The sequence below is a fragment of the Macrobrachium nipponense genome, chromosome 23, assembly GCF_015104395.2.
Source record: "Macrobrachium nipponense isolate FS-2020 chromosome 23, ASM1510439v2, whole genome shotgun sequence".
Lineage (NCBI taxonomy): Eukaryota > Metazoa > Arthropoda > Malacostraca > Decapoda > Palaemonidae > Macrobrachium > Macrobrachium nipponense.
Window position 1 is genome coordinate 78,802,811 of NC_061090.1, and position 16,251 is coordinate 78,819,061.

The 16,251-nt window shown below is 39.4% G+C and overlaps 1 protein-coding gene across 2 annotated transcripts in view; it reads right to left on the minus strand.

Annotated features, from left to right (window-relative positions):
* Positions 1 to 16,251, minus strand: part of LOC135201765 (uncharacterized) — a 51,855-nt gene that overhangs the window by 12,747 nt on the left and 22,857 nt on the right. For both annotated transcript variants that reach the window (XM_064231016.1, XM_064231006.1), the window contains exons 2-5: positions 13,450 to 13,562; positions 5,675 to 5,797; positions 5,352 to 5,489; positions 5,050 to 5,165 (exon numbers count right to left, since the gene is read on the minus strand). In XM_064231016.1, coding sequence (XP_064087086.1) covers positions 5,050 to 5,165; positions 5,352 to 5,489; positions 5,675 to 5,797; positions 13,450 to 13,510 — 438 coding nt within the window. In that variant the 5' untranslated portion in view covers positions 13,511 to 13,562. The remainder of the gene's footprint in view (positions 1 to 5,049; positions 5,166 to 5,351; positions 5,490 to 5,674; positions 5,798 to 13,449; positions 13,563 to 16,251) is intronic.

Consider the following 16,251-nt stretch of genomic DNA (forward strand, 5'->3'; position numbering starts at 1 on the left):
ATTTACAAAATGCATAATTACTTGATAAGAATAAACTGAAAAAACAAGACAAAAAATGCTATACAGATAGATAATAATAAGAATAATAATAATAATAATAATAATAACAATAATAATAATAATAATAATAATTAGTGGTGGGCAGATATTGACTCCGGAATCAATCTTGGCAAGTCTAGCTTAGCGATTCTGGAGTCGACACACATCCACAGAAAATCGACTCAGCTCTGCTCCCTATTCGCCAGCTGTTCGGCGCACGTAAATTCATGACTCTTTCATCAAGATCACTACCTGGGGTCAGCTCGCTGACCGCTCACACTTAGCCTTAGGGATCAGTCAATGACATTCAATGTTTATAGGAAGGAAGATATATAAAAGAGAGGAGAGTATTAAAAAACAAAAAAAAAAAAACAACAACATAATAAGGGAGTGTAAAATGAAATAGATTAATAAAGAAAAATTCTAAGGTGAATAAAAATAAGTGTAAACAATTGTAATTGAAATTAAACTTACAAACTATCTTTGAAACATATAGCAGAATAATTGATCATAAGTTGATAAGGCAAATACAAAAGAAGGAAATAAGTATAACATTTATAACAAACAAACAAAAAATAAAACAAAGACCCGAGGGCCGAGTGAATGCTATATTGACATCACCCCGAGTGACCCAGAGAATATTTCTTTCCTCCATGACCTCCCCCAAAACCACCCCATCCCTTGTTTATTTGTCTTAGGTGCAGCTGCACCCTGGGAGTCGACTCCAGAATCGATTTTTGCAAGTCCACCCTCTCCAAGAGGCGATTTTGTCGAGTCCAAAATGAGCAATTCTTGCCTATCCCTAATAATAATAAAATAATAATCATCATCATCACAAAGTTATGGCAGAAGATAGGTGAGAATAAAACAAAGATTCACCAAGATCACAACAGACACAGTCAGACACCAACTGAAGAAAATGCCCAACTGGAAAGCCCAGGTCCCGGTGAAGTCCATGGATACTGGTTCAAAAAACTTCAAGGCCCTAACACCAACGCACAGAAGAACAACTCCAGCATTGTATCACAAACCATCATGCACCCAAAAGGATGACCACAGGGTGAACATCCTTAGTACAGGAAGACAAAAACAAGGGAAATATAGCAAATATTTGATTTGATTTATATAGAATTCTGGCATTATGTCAAGCACTGGGGCAACTAAGGCCATTCAGCGCTGAAACAGAAATTGACAGAAAAAGGTTTGAAAGGTGTAACAGGAAGAAAACCTCAAAGCAGTTGCACCATGAAACAATTGTTGGGAGAGGGTGGACAGTAAGATGGAAGAAAGAGAATATGAACAGAGGTACAGTAAAAGGAATGATAGTTGCAGCTACGGGCCGAAGGGACACTGCAAAGAACCTTAAGTAATACCTCCATTGCACATAATGAGGTGTACTGACAGCACTACCCCCCTATGGAGAAATATAGCAAGTAACTACAGGCCTTATCACCCGCCTGCCAATAATGCGGAAGTTACCAACAGGTATCATAGTGAAAGGCTCTACAACTACCTAGAGGATACAAACACCATCACCTACCAAAGGGGCACAAAAGACCAGCTCCTAATAAGACAAAATGGTAAGGAAGAATAGTAGGAGAAGGAGAACCAAAATGACAAGTTTTTAATCAATTGGTAATTTTCATAGCTAACAAACCTGAGGTCTTAACAATAGGATAATCTTCTTGTGCCAGCTGGAAACCGATTATAAACAAGCAAAGATTGTAAAGCAAGGAATCTGCGGCATCTGGCAACTCATATGTATACAGGGTGGAAACTCTTTGCCTATGACGTCACCACAACCTCTCGCTAAGCCATCGGAGATGTTGTTTTAAGCTTTAGTCAAGAGGCTGGACTCTTGTTTTTTGAGAGAGGTATTCTGCTCTCTCTGGTGAGAAGAGTCATAGAAGGAGTGATTCTTCCTCTCCTCCTTCTGGCAAGAGACATCGTAGAGGGAGTAAGCACTCTCCTCCATTTCCCTCTCCTTCTCCTCCTCCTCACCCTCGAGTCAAACGTTCACTTCAGTGTCATTCTCTGTCCCGAGACCGTGCTTGTGTGCTTTGGCTCAAGACCATGTACGGGTTTCTTCACTTGACCATGTTCCAGAGCCCTTTGTTTCAGGATCTTCAGTAGTTAGGGACTCTATTCCAACCAGTGGAAGGCATGATGCCCAACTTCCTAGGGAAGCCTCTCTAGTGCTGTTAGGGAAGGATGAGGATCCTTCCAAGCCTTCCTCTTCACATCATCGGTCTCCTTTGCCACAACCAGAGGAGGGAGAGAACCAGGAGTTTCTGTCTTCTTTCTCAGAGGTTATTGATCTCATTTGTGAGTTCAATAACCTTGGGTGTAGAACGCAGACTCAGTCTTCTATGACCCCTATGGTTATAGAGGCCTTGCCAGGTCCAAGGCAAGATACTAAGGCCTTATTTGAGCTTCCCCTGTTGGGGCATGCTCAGTCTATTTTGCAGTGTGTTAATGCCTTGGTTTCAGACTGGGATGGCTCTCTGCACTCCAAAAGATCCTTGAAGTTCCTTCCTCCTCCTCTTGTGCAGCATAGGAAGTACTAATCCACCAATGTGGTTCAGGTGATGCTTTGTCACCTTAGTACAGACATGATCCGTCTTAAGCCTGGATTGACCCTGGATCAGGTTAGGTCTGAAGGACCATCACTAGCTATGGGCTTCTACCATCTTCCAGACTGTGGTCCACTGCAGTGGACAGGATAGCGTCAGATCTCACTGAGGGAGGTTCAGTCAGTTCTTCCTCCTTGACTACAAGAAAGCCTTCGACATGATACCACACACGTGGCTAGTAGAATGCCTGAATATATATGCAGCAGAGAAAAACACCATGACCTTCCTATAAATGGAATGTGCTACTAGAATACAGGACGTATGTACTTACAAGTTCTGTGATAAGACTAGCAGAAGTTAACATCAGGAAGGAATCTTTCAAGGCGACTCACTGTCCCCACTACTCTTCATAGTTGCCATGATTCCTATGACAAAAGTACTGCAGAAGATGGATGATAGTTACCTACTCAAGAAAGGAGGCAACAGAATTAACCATCTGATGTTCATGTACATCAAGTTGTATGGTAAGAACATCAAGTAAATAGATACCCTAATCCAGACTGCATGGACTGTATATAGGGACATCAGGATGGTGTTTGCATTGGAATAATGCATCTTGGTCAATGTACAAAAAGGCAGAGTGACAAGGAATGAAAGGGTAAAGCTACCCGATGGGAATAGCATCAAACATATAGATGAGACAAGATGCAAATACCAGGGAATAATAGAAGGAGAGGATATAAAACACCAAGAGATGAAGGATAAAATCAGGAAATAATGTATGCAAAGACTTAAGGCTATAGTACTCAAGTCAAAACCCAACGCTGGAAACATGATAAAAGCCAAAAACACAAGGGAAGTACCAGTAATCGGATACAGTGTGGGAGTAGTGAGGTGGATGAAACTTGAACTCTGCAGCACAGACCAGAAAACTAGGAAATACATGACAATACACAAAGCACTACACCCAAGAGCAAATAAAGACCAATTATGCATAACACAAAAGGAAGGAGGGAGAGGTCTACTAAGCACAGAGAACTGCATCAACATTGAGAGTAGAGCACTGGAGCAATACCTGAAAACCAGTGAAGAAGAGTGGCTAAGGAGTGCATGGGAAGCAGGACTGATGAAAGTAGACGAAGACCCAGAAATATATTGAGACAGGAGAATGAAAAAAAAACACAGGGATGGCACAGCAAACCAACTGGCCAGCAACAAAACATGGTAATGGCTACAGAGGGTAGAACCCAAGAAGGAATGGAATGGAATTTAGGCCAAAAGCCTGGTGCCAGGACTTATGAGGTCATTCAGTGCTGAAAGGAAAATTGAGAGCAGAAAGGTTTGAAAGGTGTAACAGGAGGAAAATCTTTCTATTGCACTTCGAAACAATTGTTAGAGGGTGAAAAGTCAGATGGAAGGAAGAGAATATGAATGGAGGTACAGTAAAAGGAATGAAAGAGGTTGCAGCTAAGGGCCGAAGGAATGCTGCAAAGACCTTTAAGTAATACCTACAGTGTACCAACTCAAGAACGAAACAGAAAGAATGCTAACAGCTGCAGGCCCTAAGAACCAGATATGTCCAAAGAACAACAGATAGATATAACAAATGCAATATGACAGACGAGACCATAAACCACATGGCAAGCAAATGTCCGATGCTTGCACAGAACCAGTAGAGGGAAAAAAAAAGAAGACAAAAAAAAAAAGGCATAGTAATTCAGTTGCAAAAGCCTGTGCATGAAACACCAGCTAGCCTGCAGTAATGAGTGGTATGAACACCAACCTAAGGGAGTGATAAAAAAAACGATCATGCAAAGATCCTCTGGGACTATGATATCAGAACAAATAAGGTGATAAATGCTAATAGGCCAGACTTGATGCTGATTGACAAAACCACTCATTGATGTTGCAGTGTCATGGGACACTAGATTAGATGAGAAAGAAAGAGAAAAAAATTGATAAGTATCAAGACCTGAAAAAAGAAATAAGAAGGATATGGGATATGCCAGTGGAAATTGTACCCATAACCATAGGAACACTAGACACGACGCCAAGATCCCTGAAAAAGAACCTGGAAAAACTAGATGCCAAAGTACCTCCAGGACCAAGGCAGAGAGTGCTATTAGAAACAGCACACATAGTGAGAACAGTGAGGGACTCCTAAGGAGGCAGGATGCAACCTAGAACCCCACAATGTAAGTCAAATAAGATGACTGAGATAGAAAATAATATAATAATAATAATTATGCAAACAACTGCTAGGTATGAAGTGTGCAAAAACAGACATAGAAGGAAGTCAGCTCTTCCCTAACAAACATTTTTTGCTATCAAACATCACTATCTACAGTACATATATCTTTTACCAAATCCTTCCCTACGACATGGTTGTGTTAATTACATTGGTATTTACTTCATAATGGTGCCACATATCAATTACCTTATTAGTAACTTTCCCCTTATTTGGGTAGTCCTGTGAGGCACCCACTTTAATATCCATGACACACGGAAGAACCATTCCATAAGCCAAATCTTCCAGTATCAGGTGGGGTATACCTGCAAAAATTATACAATGCACTCATATAACAATGAATAATTCATTTTGTTATTCAGAATTTTTTCAAATCTGTATAGTACACAAATACTTAAATGCATTAATAAATACTTGTGGTATTCAGCTAAAGATGATGAGCCACATAGTGCCTTGTTATACAAATACATAAGTCCAACACAGGTACTTACAACTGCCATCTTCCTTTTTAACTTCTTGACAGCCATAGTATTTTGGGATCAGGGCCTTTAAAGCTACATCATCAGATTTGGAAGAAGACCTGACCTTCTCATAAAATTCCCTTTCATCCCGACATACAGGAATTAGTTCTGTTTTGATGGGAGAAAAAATAAATAGGTATTTAGGTACATCAATTTCATTACACTGAAAATCTTGCCTCTTCCCAAATACAGACAACTTATGAAACCCCATGATGACTCTAAGATGCAACACATTTCCAGTGATTCATACACTATCATAATGTCTATTGAAATTCAAAGATTTGTTGCCGTACCTTCACAACCTGTTTCCTTCGCATTATCCTTCTTGATAGGCTGACTCACAGAAGAGTCATAGGTAGGATTTGCATTAAGTTTCACTGGTTTCAAAATGTGTCCTTTCTTGTTTTTCAATACACCTATGAGGAAAAAACATACAATTGATTGATAAATCTGATACATAAGTTTAAAAAGAATTTCATATAAAAATATCTAAAATCATATACTGTATGTAAATAATCCTATTTTGTTCGACTATATTATCAATATGTCCTTGCGTATGCTTTACGCATATGTATGCATAATCTAAATTTTGTTGGGGAGGTCCGCCTCCCACATAAAAGATATATATAACTGCTCTGTATAACAGACCTCACCGAGAACTGTAGCTAGACTGAAATGACCTCTGTAATGCCCCCAAGGACAGGAACTTACATCTCAAATTCTCAAGGCTGGAACTATAGTAACTTAAAACAAACTGCATCTACTACAATCCATACACAGAAGTACTACATACTGCATTTGTGGATATTATTATTATTAATAGGTGTTAGTTTTTCCAGACCTCTGAGTCTCAAGTAGACTCTTCTCGGGCTGGTTCTCAGGATCAATCCTGAGGAAAAAAAAAAAAAAAAAAAAAAAGACTTTATTTGAGAAACCCGTCTTATTTAAAAAATTTATGATTTTATTAATTGAAAAATCCCTGCTTTCAGCAAGAATACTTTTCATTTCCGAACTCCGCAGATAAATAGATCTTTGCTGGGTCCAATTTGGGCAACTCAACAAGCAAATGCTGTACTGTCATGGGTGTTTGACATCTGTTACATTTCACTGGGTCAGCATGTGGTGTTGACATCAAGTGACCATGTGAGAATTTGTGGTCCTTATGACGTTAGCCTTGCTAGGTATACCTCTGTGCTCTTTCCTCCTGTGAGGATGTCCTCCATGCATAGACTTCAGTTTTTATATTTTTTAAGTTTATTTGTTGTTGGCACAGAGGCCCATTCTTCTTTCCAATCCTGGTAAATTAATGTTTAACTGATTTTACCCAGTCTGACACTGGGGTGGGGCATATGAAATTGTTGGAGGGATAGTGCAGGCTAATTTGGCAGCAGAGTCTGCATATTCATTTCTTTTATTCCCACGTGTGCTGGGATCCAACATATTTCCATTGATATTCCTGATTGGAGGAGTTGATGAATTTTTATTTGAATTTCCTGTACTATTTGGTTTCCTGGTTTATACTGTCTTATTGCACCTATAGCGCTACGTGAGTCACTGAAAATAACAGAGACATTTGCTTTTGCCTCAGATATATCTAGGGCTATCTGTATGGCTGTGACTTCAGCAGTAAATACTGATGATATTGAAGGTAGGCTTTTTTTAATTAACATATTTTTCGAATATGCAGATGCTCCTACTCCAACATTATTTTTGGAGCCGTCTGTATATCATAAATTTGTCGCCTTTTCTTCTAATGTGCTCCAAAGCATGTTGGCGGTACATTTCCGTACTTGTCATTTGTTTTTTGAGTAGGTAAGACAGGGAGGTACATATCTTTACTCTATTTAAAATCCATGGTGGTGGCAATTCCATTGGTGGGTGAAAAATTTGATTCATATTATTGTATGTTCATTATGTATCTAGCTCTTTTTGGGAAAGAGCTAGTACTATTAACTGCTGTTACTTGATTACAGTTTTGGAAGCAGTAAGTTGCAGGAGACGATCCTGCTTGCATTGAAAGACCTCTTTGTATTGTTATTAAATTACGGTGATGTTTTAAGGGCAAAACACCTGCCTCCACCAAAAGTGAGTTTGTTGGGGACGATCGGAAAGCTCCTGTGCACAATCGCACGCCTTCATGGTGCACTGCATCGAGAGATTTTAATGCAGATTCTGAGGCGGATGAATATATTGGACAGCAGTAATCTATTATGGATAAGACTGTTGCCTTATATATCATTAATAAAATGTCTCGCTTTGCTCCCCAATTAGTGTGTGATAACTTTTTTAATATGGCAAGGGCTTTGATGCCCTTGGCTTTAATGTATTTGATGTGCTCTTTCCAATTTAAATGTTGATCAAATATTACTCCTAGATACTTGATTTTTGTACAAAATTGTATTTCAGTGCTATAAAGATGCAGTTTGATTGTTTGGTTCTTCATCCACCTTTTGTCTTTGTAGAAGACGATTGCTTTTGTTTTATCAGTTGAAAATTTAAATCCAACTGAATTTGCCCAACTACATATATTTGAAATGGCAGTACTGAGAACTCTCTGAGCATGTCTCAGATTACTACTCGTATAGTAAATGACAAAGTCATCAAAACATATAAACTGTTTTTTACACCACTTGGTAAATTTATAGTAATGTCATTGATTGCTAAAGCAAACAATGTACAGCTCAAGACACTACCTTGAGGATTCCTTCCTTCCAGTTTATAAGGTTTACTGAGTAGGGGAATTTTCTACTCTTACTTGAAAAGTTCTGTTTTGTTTGTTAAGAAAGTTCTTAATAAATATTTGGTGAAGTTGGGCCTCTTAGTCCCCTTGGAGTGGAGTTTTTGCATGATGTTATGTTTCCATGTTGTATCGTATGCTTTTTCTATATCAAAAAATATAGCTACTGTTAATTTCTTTTGTTCAAAGCCTTTTTGATATGATCCTTTCTAAATGTGTTAAGGGATCTAGGGTTGATCTGCCAGCTATTGAACCAGATTGTGTTGGTGTTAAAATGGATTCTTTGGTTATTACATAACGTTAATCGTGCATTAACCATTTTTTCTAAGATTTTGCATAGGCGAGGGTCTAGACAAATCTTGTTAGAGATATCGGTCTATATTGGATGGATACTTGCATCCTTTCCTGGTTTGTTTATTGGAATAATTATGGCATGTTTCCATTTATCAGGAAAGACACGTTTTCAGCCAGATACTATTGTAAAAAAAAAAAAAAATTTTAATAAAATATGATTTAGCTATAGAGCTAAGTTTTTCTATCATTTCAAATGATATTTTATCATATCCTGGTGCAGAGGGATGACAAGAGTTGATGGCATTATCTAGTTCATCCAATGTTAAAAATATAGGTTATATTTGCCAGGTCTTCAAGAGTTTCAAAATTGAGTATTATATTTCTTTTTGTTTTCTGATACTTTGAAAATGTGTATCTAGGCTGGAGTAAGCACTGATGTTTTCAAAATGTTTCCTAATTATGTTTGATATTTCATAAGTATCATGTATATTTTTTCCATTTAAATGTATTGCACTTCTTGGAGGTCTTATATGTTTTCCATTGATTTTCCATTCATCGTTTTGCCAGACATCCCTTGTTGGGGACGTGGTTTGAAGATATGTTTGAGACATATTCCTTCCATGATGCGATTTTTTCAGCTATTACCGTTTTTCTAAATTTGGCTGCATATTTGTTATATAGTGGTTTAATGTGGTTAATTGTTATGTTTGTTATAACTATTTTGTTTAATATGTTTATACTATAGGGCATTTTGTTGAGTGATTTAAGGTGAGTTTTGAGTCTGTTTAGATTGCGACTCAATATATGTTTTATTTTACTTAATGTTGTTAATGTTGGATTCCACCATGGGACAGGGGATTTTGTGGAATGTGTTTTGGTTTTTGGAATACTTTTATCTGCAGCATTTATTATGAAGTTTGAGAAGGATTCACATGTAGTATTGTGATCTTCATTATGTGGGAATGGTGGTATGTTTCGTGTGTATAGGAAATATTTATCCCAGTTAGCTTTTTGGATATTATATCTTGTAGGTGGCAATATTTTGACATTTACTTAAGTAGTTCAGAATGATTGGGAAATGGTCACTTGTGTATGAATCGTCTAGGACGTTCCATTCAAATTTCTCCGCTACATCATTTGAACATAATGAAATGTCAATTGAAGAAAAGGTTAGGTGTGTATTTGAAAAATATGTTGGAATCTTCGCTTCATTGAGACAATACAGATTGTGTTTCATTATAGTATTCTCTATGTTGATTCCGGATGTGTCAGTGGGGTTATTAATATCCCATAATGGATTATGTGCATTAAAATCTCCTACTATAAGTAGTGGTTCCTGTATACTTTTGCTAATAAGTTCAGAAAAATCACTGAAATTTGCATTGAAATTTGGTTGGTTATATAAATTACAAATAGTAATTTTACTTTTATCAGGCATATACAGTTTAATTGATGTTATTTTGATATGGCATAGATGGTATGTCAACAGGTTCATATGTAATGCTATTATGAACGTATATGGCTGTGCCTAATTTTCCACCGTCAGTTGGTGAATAACAGGCAATTTTATAGTGTTGGATATTTGTAGGGTTACTTCCTATATGTTGTAGACATATGCACATTGGGTTGTGATCTCGTATGATTCTTTGTAATTCACCCAGACGTAGTCGGGTTAAAGAGACCATTTATATTCCATTGAATGATTTATATTCCATTATTGGGAGGAATTGGTGTTAAATTCTGTAAATTGATTGCTGATTTTAACTTTATCTCGTAGTTTATATGCATTTGAATTTATTTGTGGTTTTTTTAATCGTTGTATTTGTATGTTGGGTTATTAGATTCTGCAGTTGTTTGTTTTCATAGTTGAATATTAATAAGTCTATTTTTGGATTTATAATTTCCTTTTGTATTTTAAGGATTCAGAAAAATAATCGTTCTCATGTTGGTGTGTTAAAGGGCACCTCCTTAATTTGGTAAAATTGTCAATACAATTTCGTACTGTGTCCTCTGTCTTGGTATTTAGTTGGTTATATGTTACTTACCAAAGCATTCATTACAACCACAAGATGAAGCATGTTTGGTAATGTTAATTATTGGTTCAGAAGTTTTTGGTCTAGCTTTAGACAAATTTCTGGTTTGCTAATTCTATTGTTCCTTTTCTGTAGTGATAAGGACTGTTGGTTTGAGGGGTTATTGTTTTGTTGTTGTTAATGGGATATTTCGGTCTTGTGGATGGTTGGGGGGTGATAGTTATATTTTGGTTTGGTTTAATGGTATGATTTTCATTAGTATTATTTGATGGAAATTGTAAAGAGTGATCTTTACTGTCCAGATGTTGGCTGTTTGATTGAGATTGAGGGTAATTGTGTATTTCCACTTGTGATGAGGTTAGTTTAATATCTTTTTTAAAATGTTCTCCTGGTGTAGTTGGAGTCTCTGGATTGATTGTAATTTTCAATATTTACTTTTTTTCCCTTAGGTGAGGTTCTTTCTAGAATTCTTTTCTTTTGCCAGTTCGATTATCATCATTATTTAATTCTTCTTCTATTGGAAGTTCTTTTCCATGGATAATGAATCATCTATGTTGGTGGTGGTATTGGTTGTTGTAATATCACTTTTATTTTGGGTTTCAGTATTATTGGTATGAAATCCAGTTTCCATGTTTATACTATCTTGTTTGTCATTGTGCTGTTTGATGTCTTGATTTTTAGTCACATTTGAAAAGGTGGGGGTTTTGGATGGATTGTTAACGCCTCTTACTTTTAGCTCAAGTCTGGCTTCCATGACTGACATTCCTGTCCTATTTATTAACAACTGAAGTTCTGTGTTATATTGGTAAAATGAACACTCCTTAGATTTTGCGTGATGGGCTAGTCCACAATTAATACATTTTGATTGTTTACAGTTCCAATTAGTGGTATGGTCATCTGATGCACAGACTGGACATATAGCTTTATTACGGCATCTTTTGTATGTGTGGTCCATACCTTGAGCACTGTGTACATTGTAATGGTTTAGGAACAAAAGGACGAACTTCTCTATTTTGTCCAAGAATTTTTATTTTAAATGGTAAGTCTTGGCCTGTAAATTTTATTTTGGCAATGTTGATATTTTTTACTTTTATCTTTCCTACTTGAAATAGAGTATATTTCTAAATCGTGGATATTGTTATATCTCAATTTTAGGGAGTCTAGCAATAGTTGTTTTGAAGGAAGCTCCTGCTCGCTATTGGGTAGGATGACGTACCCTGTACATAATTCAATGTTTCATGGCTTGTAATTATTACCTTATAGATTTTTATTTCTGTTATACTTAAAAAGGCAGTGGACTGCTTTTTATTGGTTACTTGGATAAGCCATTCATTGTCCTTGATGTGTCTGCATTCCATGTCTTGTGTTGGATATATGTTAAGTAATTTGTTTTCTAGCATCGCTGCTGAGATTTTGTTGTCAGCTTTGAGGACTAGAAATCTTGACCAATTTATCTGGTCCAAAGAGGTCATCAAAATGTACCAATGTGGGATTAAGTCGGTAATTTTTGTTTCTTTTTGGTCCTTGTTTTATGTATGTTGCTTGTCTATTATGATTTTTATATTTTTCGTATTGCTGAGAGGATTATTTGTCTCTAATTCAGAATTATTGTTCATCAATATATGGTTCCATTGTTACGATATTGGAGTTTACCAATTTATTTTTGTTTGTTTCTTTTGTATTTATGCACTCTATTTGGTTTTCTGGCTCTGCTGCTTTACTTGGAACAGGGTGTTCCTTTGTATCTTTTATAGTACTTTCACTACTTGTGGCAGTACCTAGGAAATTCGGGAGGTACGTGCCAATGGTCATCAACTGTGCCGTAGTTTTTTCCATCATGGGGCCCAGGGTACTCAAATCATTTATTTCACAGTTCATAAATTTTGAGTTTTTACACACACACACACACACACACACACACACACACACACACACACACACACACACAAAAATTCTTGAAAAGATATCATTGGCCCTTTTACGCGAAGTTAAATTTTCTGCCAAAGGCACAAGTGAGAAAGGACTCCCAAATGTCCGCATCCCTACCCTACCCCAAAAGGGGATGGCATAACATGATTAGTATGGCCCAAGTGTAAGCAGAACCCGCTTGCTAGGACTAAGAGTATTATGTTAATACAATTATCCCCATCCTAATCACATTATGGGCAAACTGGATAGAATGCCGAGAGTTCTATTCCTAGAACCAGGCCCCCCCTGGAATCCGTGGTCCAGCTCCACAGAATAGTTGTTCCGCCTGAAAAAAACAGGTCCGAACATTGTCGGGTAGATGATGGATCTACCACAGTTCTCACTATTTAGCTTCGGATTTAACTCCACGTTAAGCCATGATTGTTTTCTCCTTTATTTGCGGGTCCAAAAATTTTGGCAAAAAAATGGAAAGGTCCACATAAGTTTACTCGAAAATATATAATGTCATATGGGACTCTTGGGTTCGAACCTGGGAAGAGATTCCTGAGGTTCGAGAGCCCCCTCACCACGTCAAGGTGGTCCCAAAATGAGGGGGCATTTGTGGATAAAATCCATATACTGTATACTGATGTTCTGGATTTTGAAGACTACATAGTACTTCCTTTTAAATACTACTAAGCCACCAGCATAGTTTCAAGAATATGCGCAAGATTTTGCCAACATTATCAAGCTACAAAATCTACAGACAAAAGCAATCTACAAATTTATTGGTTTGAGAACCTTGAAGCTCAATTGTACAAAGTATCACATGGGTTATTAACAACATAGTGCTACAATTTTATTTCCAAACTAGTTTTAAAAAAATGTGTACTGTATCACCTATCCAAAAATGTATCCCAGGTTCTTTTATGAAAATATCTTCATATTATTGAATAATTATCAAACATGCAACCTTGTTCTTTCTAATAAGGTACATAGTAAAATATCTGAGAAGGTAGACAAGCTGAAAACATCACATCTAGTAACCCTATTTATTCAAATGTCTATTGATGTACTTCTGAGAACTCATACTCACATGATAGAGCACCATTGTGCCAACCCGCTACTTGGTGTTCACATGGTACTAAGTCCTCCATACTGGCCCAACTTGTGTCTCATAGTCTGTTAGCACAAATAGTGTACCAACGCCTGAAACAAAGTAAGAATTGTTTATGATTTCAAGAACTGAAAATTTTATGAATAGAACTTACCTGGCAGTTATATATATATAGCTATAGTCTCTATTGGTCCGGCAGATTTTTCAAAACTCGCGGCAACCGCCGAGTGGTAGGTGTTCGGTTAGGTGGTTAACAACCCTTACAGGGTGGTACTTGGAATCATTACCATTTTCTATTCCTCAGATCATCTCTGCCGGTTGGACTGTCAACATCGTTGCTAGTCCGCCGTCGGGTTTTTCGCTCGCTTCCCTGTGTCGGTGTATTTCTACGAATTGGTGACGTATTCTGTGGATGGCAATCGCTTTTTGGCTTGTGTTTTTGGATTGTTCTTTGATTTGCGATGTCTCAGAAACAGTTTCAAGTGTGTGTGAATGAGGAGTGTAAAGTGAGATTGCCGAAGGCTTCGGTGGATCCTCACACTGTTTGTTTGGGGTGTAGGGGTTTTGAATGTGCATTGGATAAAAGATGTAAAGAATGCGAGGTTTTGGATGAGAAACAATGGTTGGATATGAAACGCTATTTGCGTTAATTGGAGTTAGATAAAGTCAGGAGGGCTTCTAAATCTAAATCTAGGTCTGGAAGTGATGTTAGCCTAGACCTTTCTGTTCCCTCAACCCCTGTAGTAGTTGAACCTGTTCCTGAGGTAGTAGCTCCTTCTCCTGTAACAGAACCTGTAGCTGCTTTGGATAACCCTCAGTTTGTCAAGATGGCGGCTGAGATGCAAGTCCTCAAGGATCAACTTGCAGCCTTTAAACAAGGTAAGAGTGAAGGTGAAATAAGTGATAGTGCTTGTGAAAGTGCAGTGGAGGTGGCGACTGATCGATCCTGTCATGCCCCTAGGTCTAGACCTCTACCAAGCTCCCAGGACCAGGGGAGAAGGTACGTCGATGACCGTAAGGGGGTGAGAGGAACTGATCCTCGGTCAGCCGTCGCCTCAAGCAGTCCTGTTGCCTTTTCCCAGGCTGCTTATGACCGCCACAGAAAAGGCGTGTCGGAAGTGGTAGCGTCTTCTCCGAGCCCCTCTCCTTGACGCAGATGGCAGTATGAGGAGTCGAGACCGCTCAAGAGGAGTTGGAAGCAGCGTCCTGATCAGACTCGTTATCGCTCGCCCCATTCGAGTAGATGGAGTAGCCAGGAACCGTTTCCTTCTAACGACGACTTGGACGCCACCTCTCCTCGTGAACAAAAGGGCGACGAACTTGACAGCCTCCCCTTCAATGTGAAAAAGGCGAGGACCTAAAAAGAGGATGATTCTCCGCAGGACGTATGGAGACAAGAGAGATCTCCTTTTCCTTCAGATTACGAGGAACGCTCTAGAGAGCCGTCTACGTCTTCCAGTATTTCTCGCCCCATTCGAGTAGATGGAGTAGCCAGGAACCGTTTCCTTCTAACGACGACTTGGACGCCTCTCCTGTGAAAAAGGCGAGACCTAGAGAGGATGATTCTCCGCAGGACGTATGGAGACAAGAGAGATCTCCTTTTCCTTCAGATTACGAGGAACGCTCTAGAGAGCCGTCTACGTCTTCCAGTATTTTCTCAGCCCCATCGAGTAGTGGAGTAGCCAGACCGTTTTCCTTCCTTCTAACGACGACTTGGACGCCTTCTCCTATTAAAAGGCGAGAACCTAGAGAGGATGATTCCTCCGCAGGACGCATGGAGACAAGGAGAGATCTCCTTTCCTTCAGATACGAGGAACGCTCTAGAGAGCCGTCTCCGTCTTCCAGTATTTCTCGACACCTGTCCCTTCGGAACCGCAGGACCCAGCAGCGGTAGCGAGATCTTTCATGGCTGTCATGCAGGAACAACTGACTTCGCTAGTGGAAGCCTTTAGCCGCCCTCCTCCCCAGTCGGGTAGACGTAAGGACGACAAGCTACCGGTGAAGAGATCAAGGGAGGAAACTCCGGTAGAGGTTTCTACAGCGTGTAAGAAGGAGCGGGGTTCCTCAACTCGTCAGGATATTGATCAGCACCGTTCGCGGGACGTAAGAAAGTTACGGATCTCTCCTCTCCCTAAACCTTCCGTCTCTCGGCTCCGTGAGGGGTCTGGCTCCATTCAGGCTACTTCTCCCGAGTCTTGACGCCAGGTTAAGCCTGGTTCTCGTCGCCTCTCTTCTCCTTCTTCTAGACGCAGAGATATGGACTTGGTTGCTCGGCACGACGACACCTTCAGGTCTCCTCTCAGGGAGAACGTCGGTTCGCGTTCCCGACAGTCGTTCGCTCAACGAGACGACTTCAAAGTGGGACGCCAGGACGTATGCAGCGCTCGCGGACAAGACGCATTCAGCGCTCGAGCACAGGACGCATCCACTGCTCATATCCAGGACGCAACCAGTTCTAGGAGGCAGGACGCACCCAGCTATCGACGTCAGGACGCATCCAGCCCGCGGCGTCAGGACGCATATATCTCTCGGCGAAAGCAAACTCACAGTGCTCTTCGGCAGGACGCATCCTGCTCTCAATGGAAGGACGCATCCACCTCCCGACATCGAGACACTTCTAGCGCTCGATACAAGGACGCGGCTAGTGATCGGCCTCAGGATTTACCTACCTCTCGGCGCAAGGACACTGACTTCTTCACGTAAGGACGCTTCCAGTTCACGACGACAGGATACTTCCGACGATCGGAAATTTTCCTCGGACGCAGTTGTTCATCAGGAAGA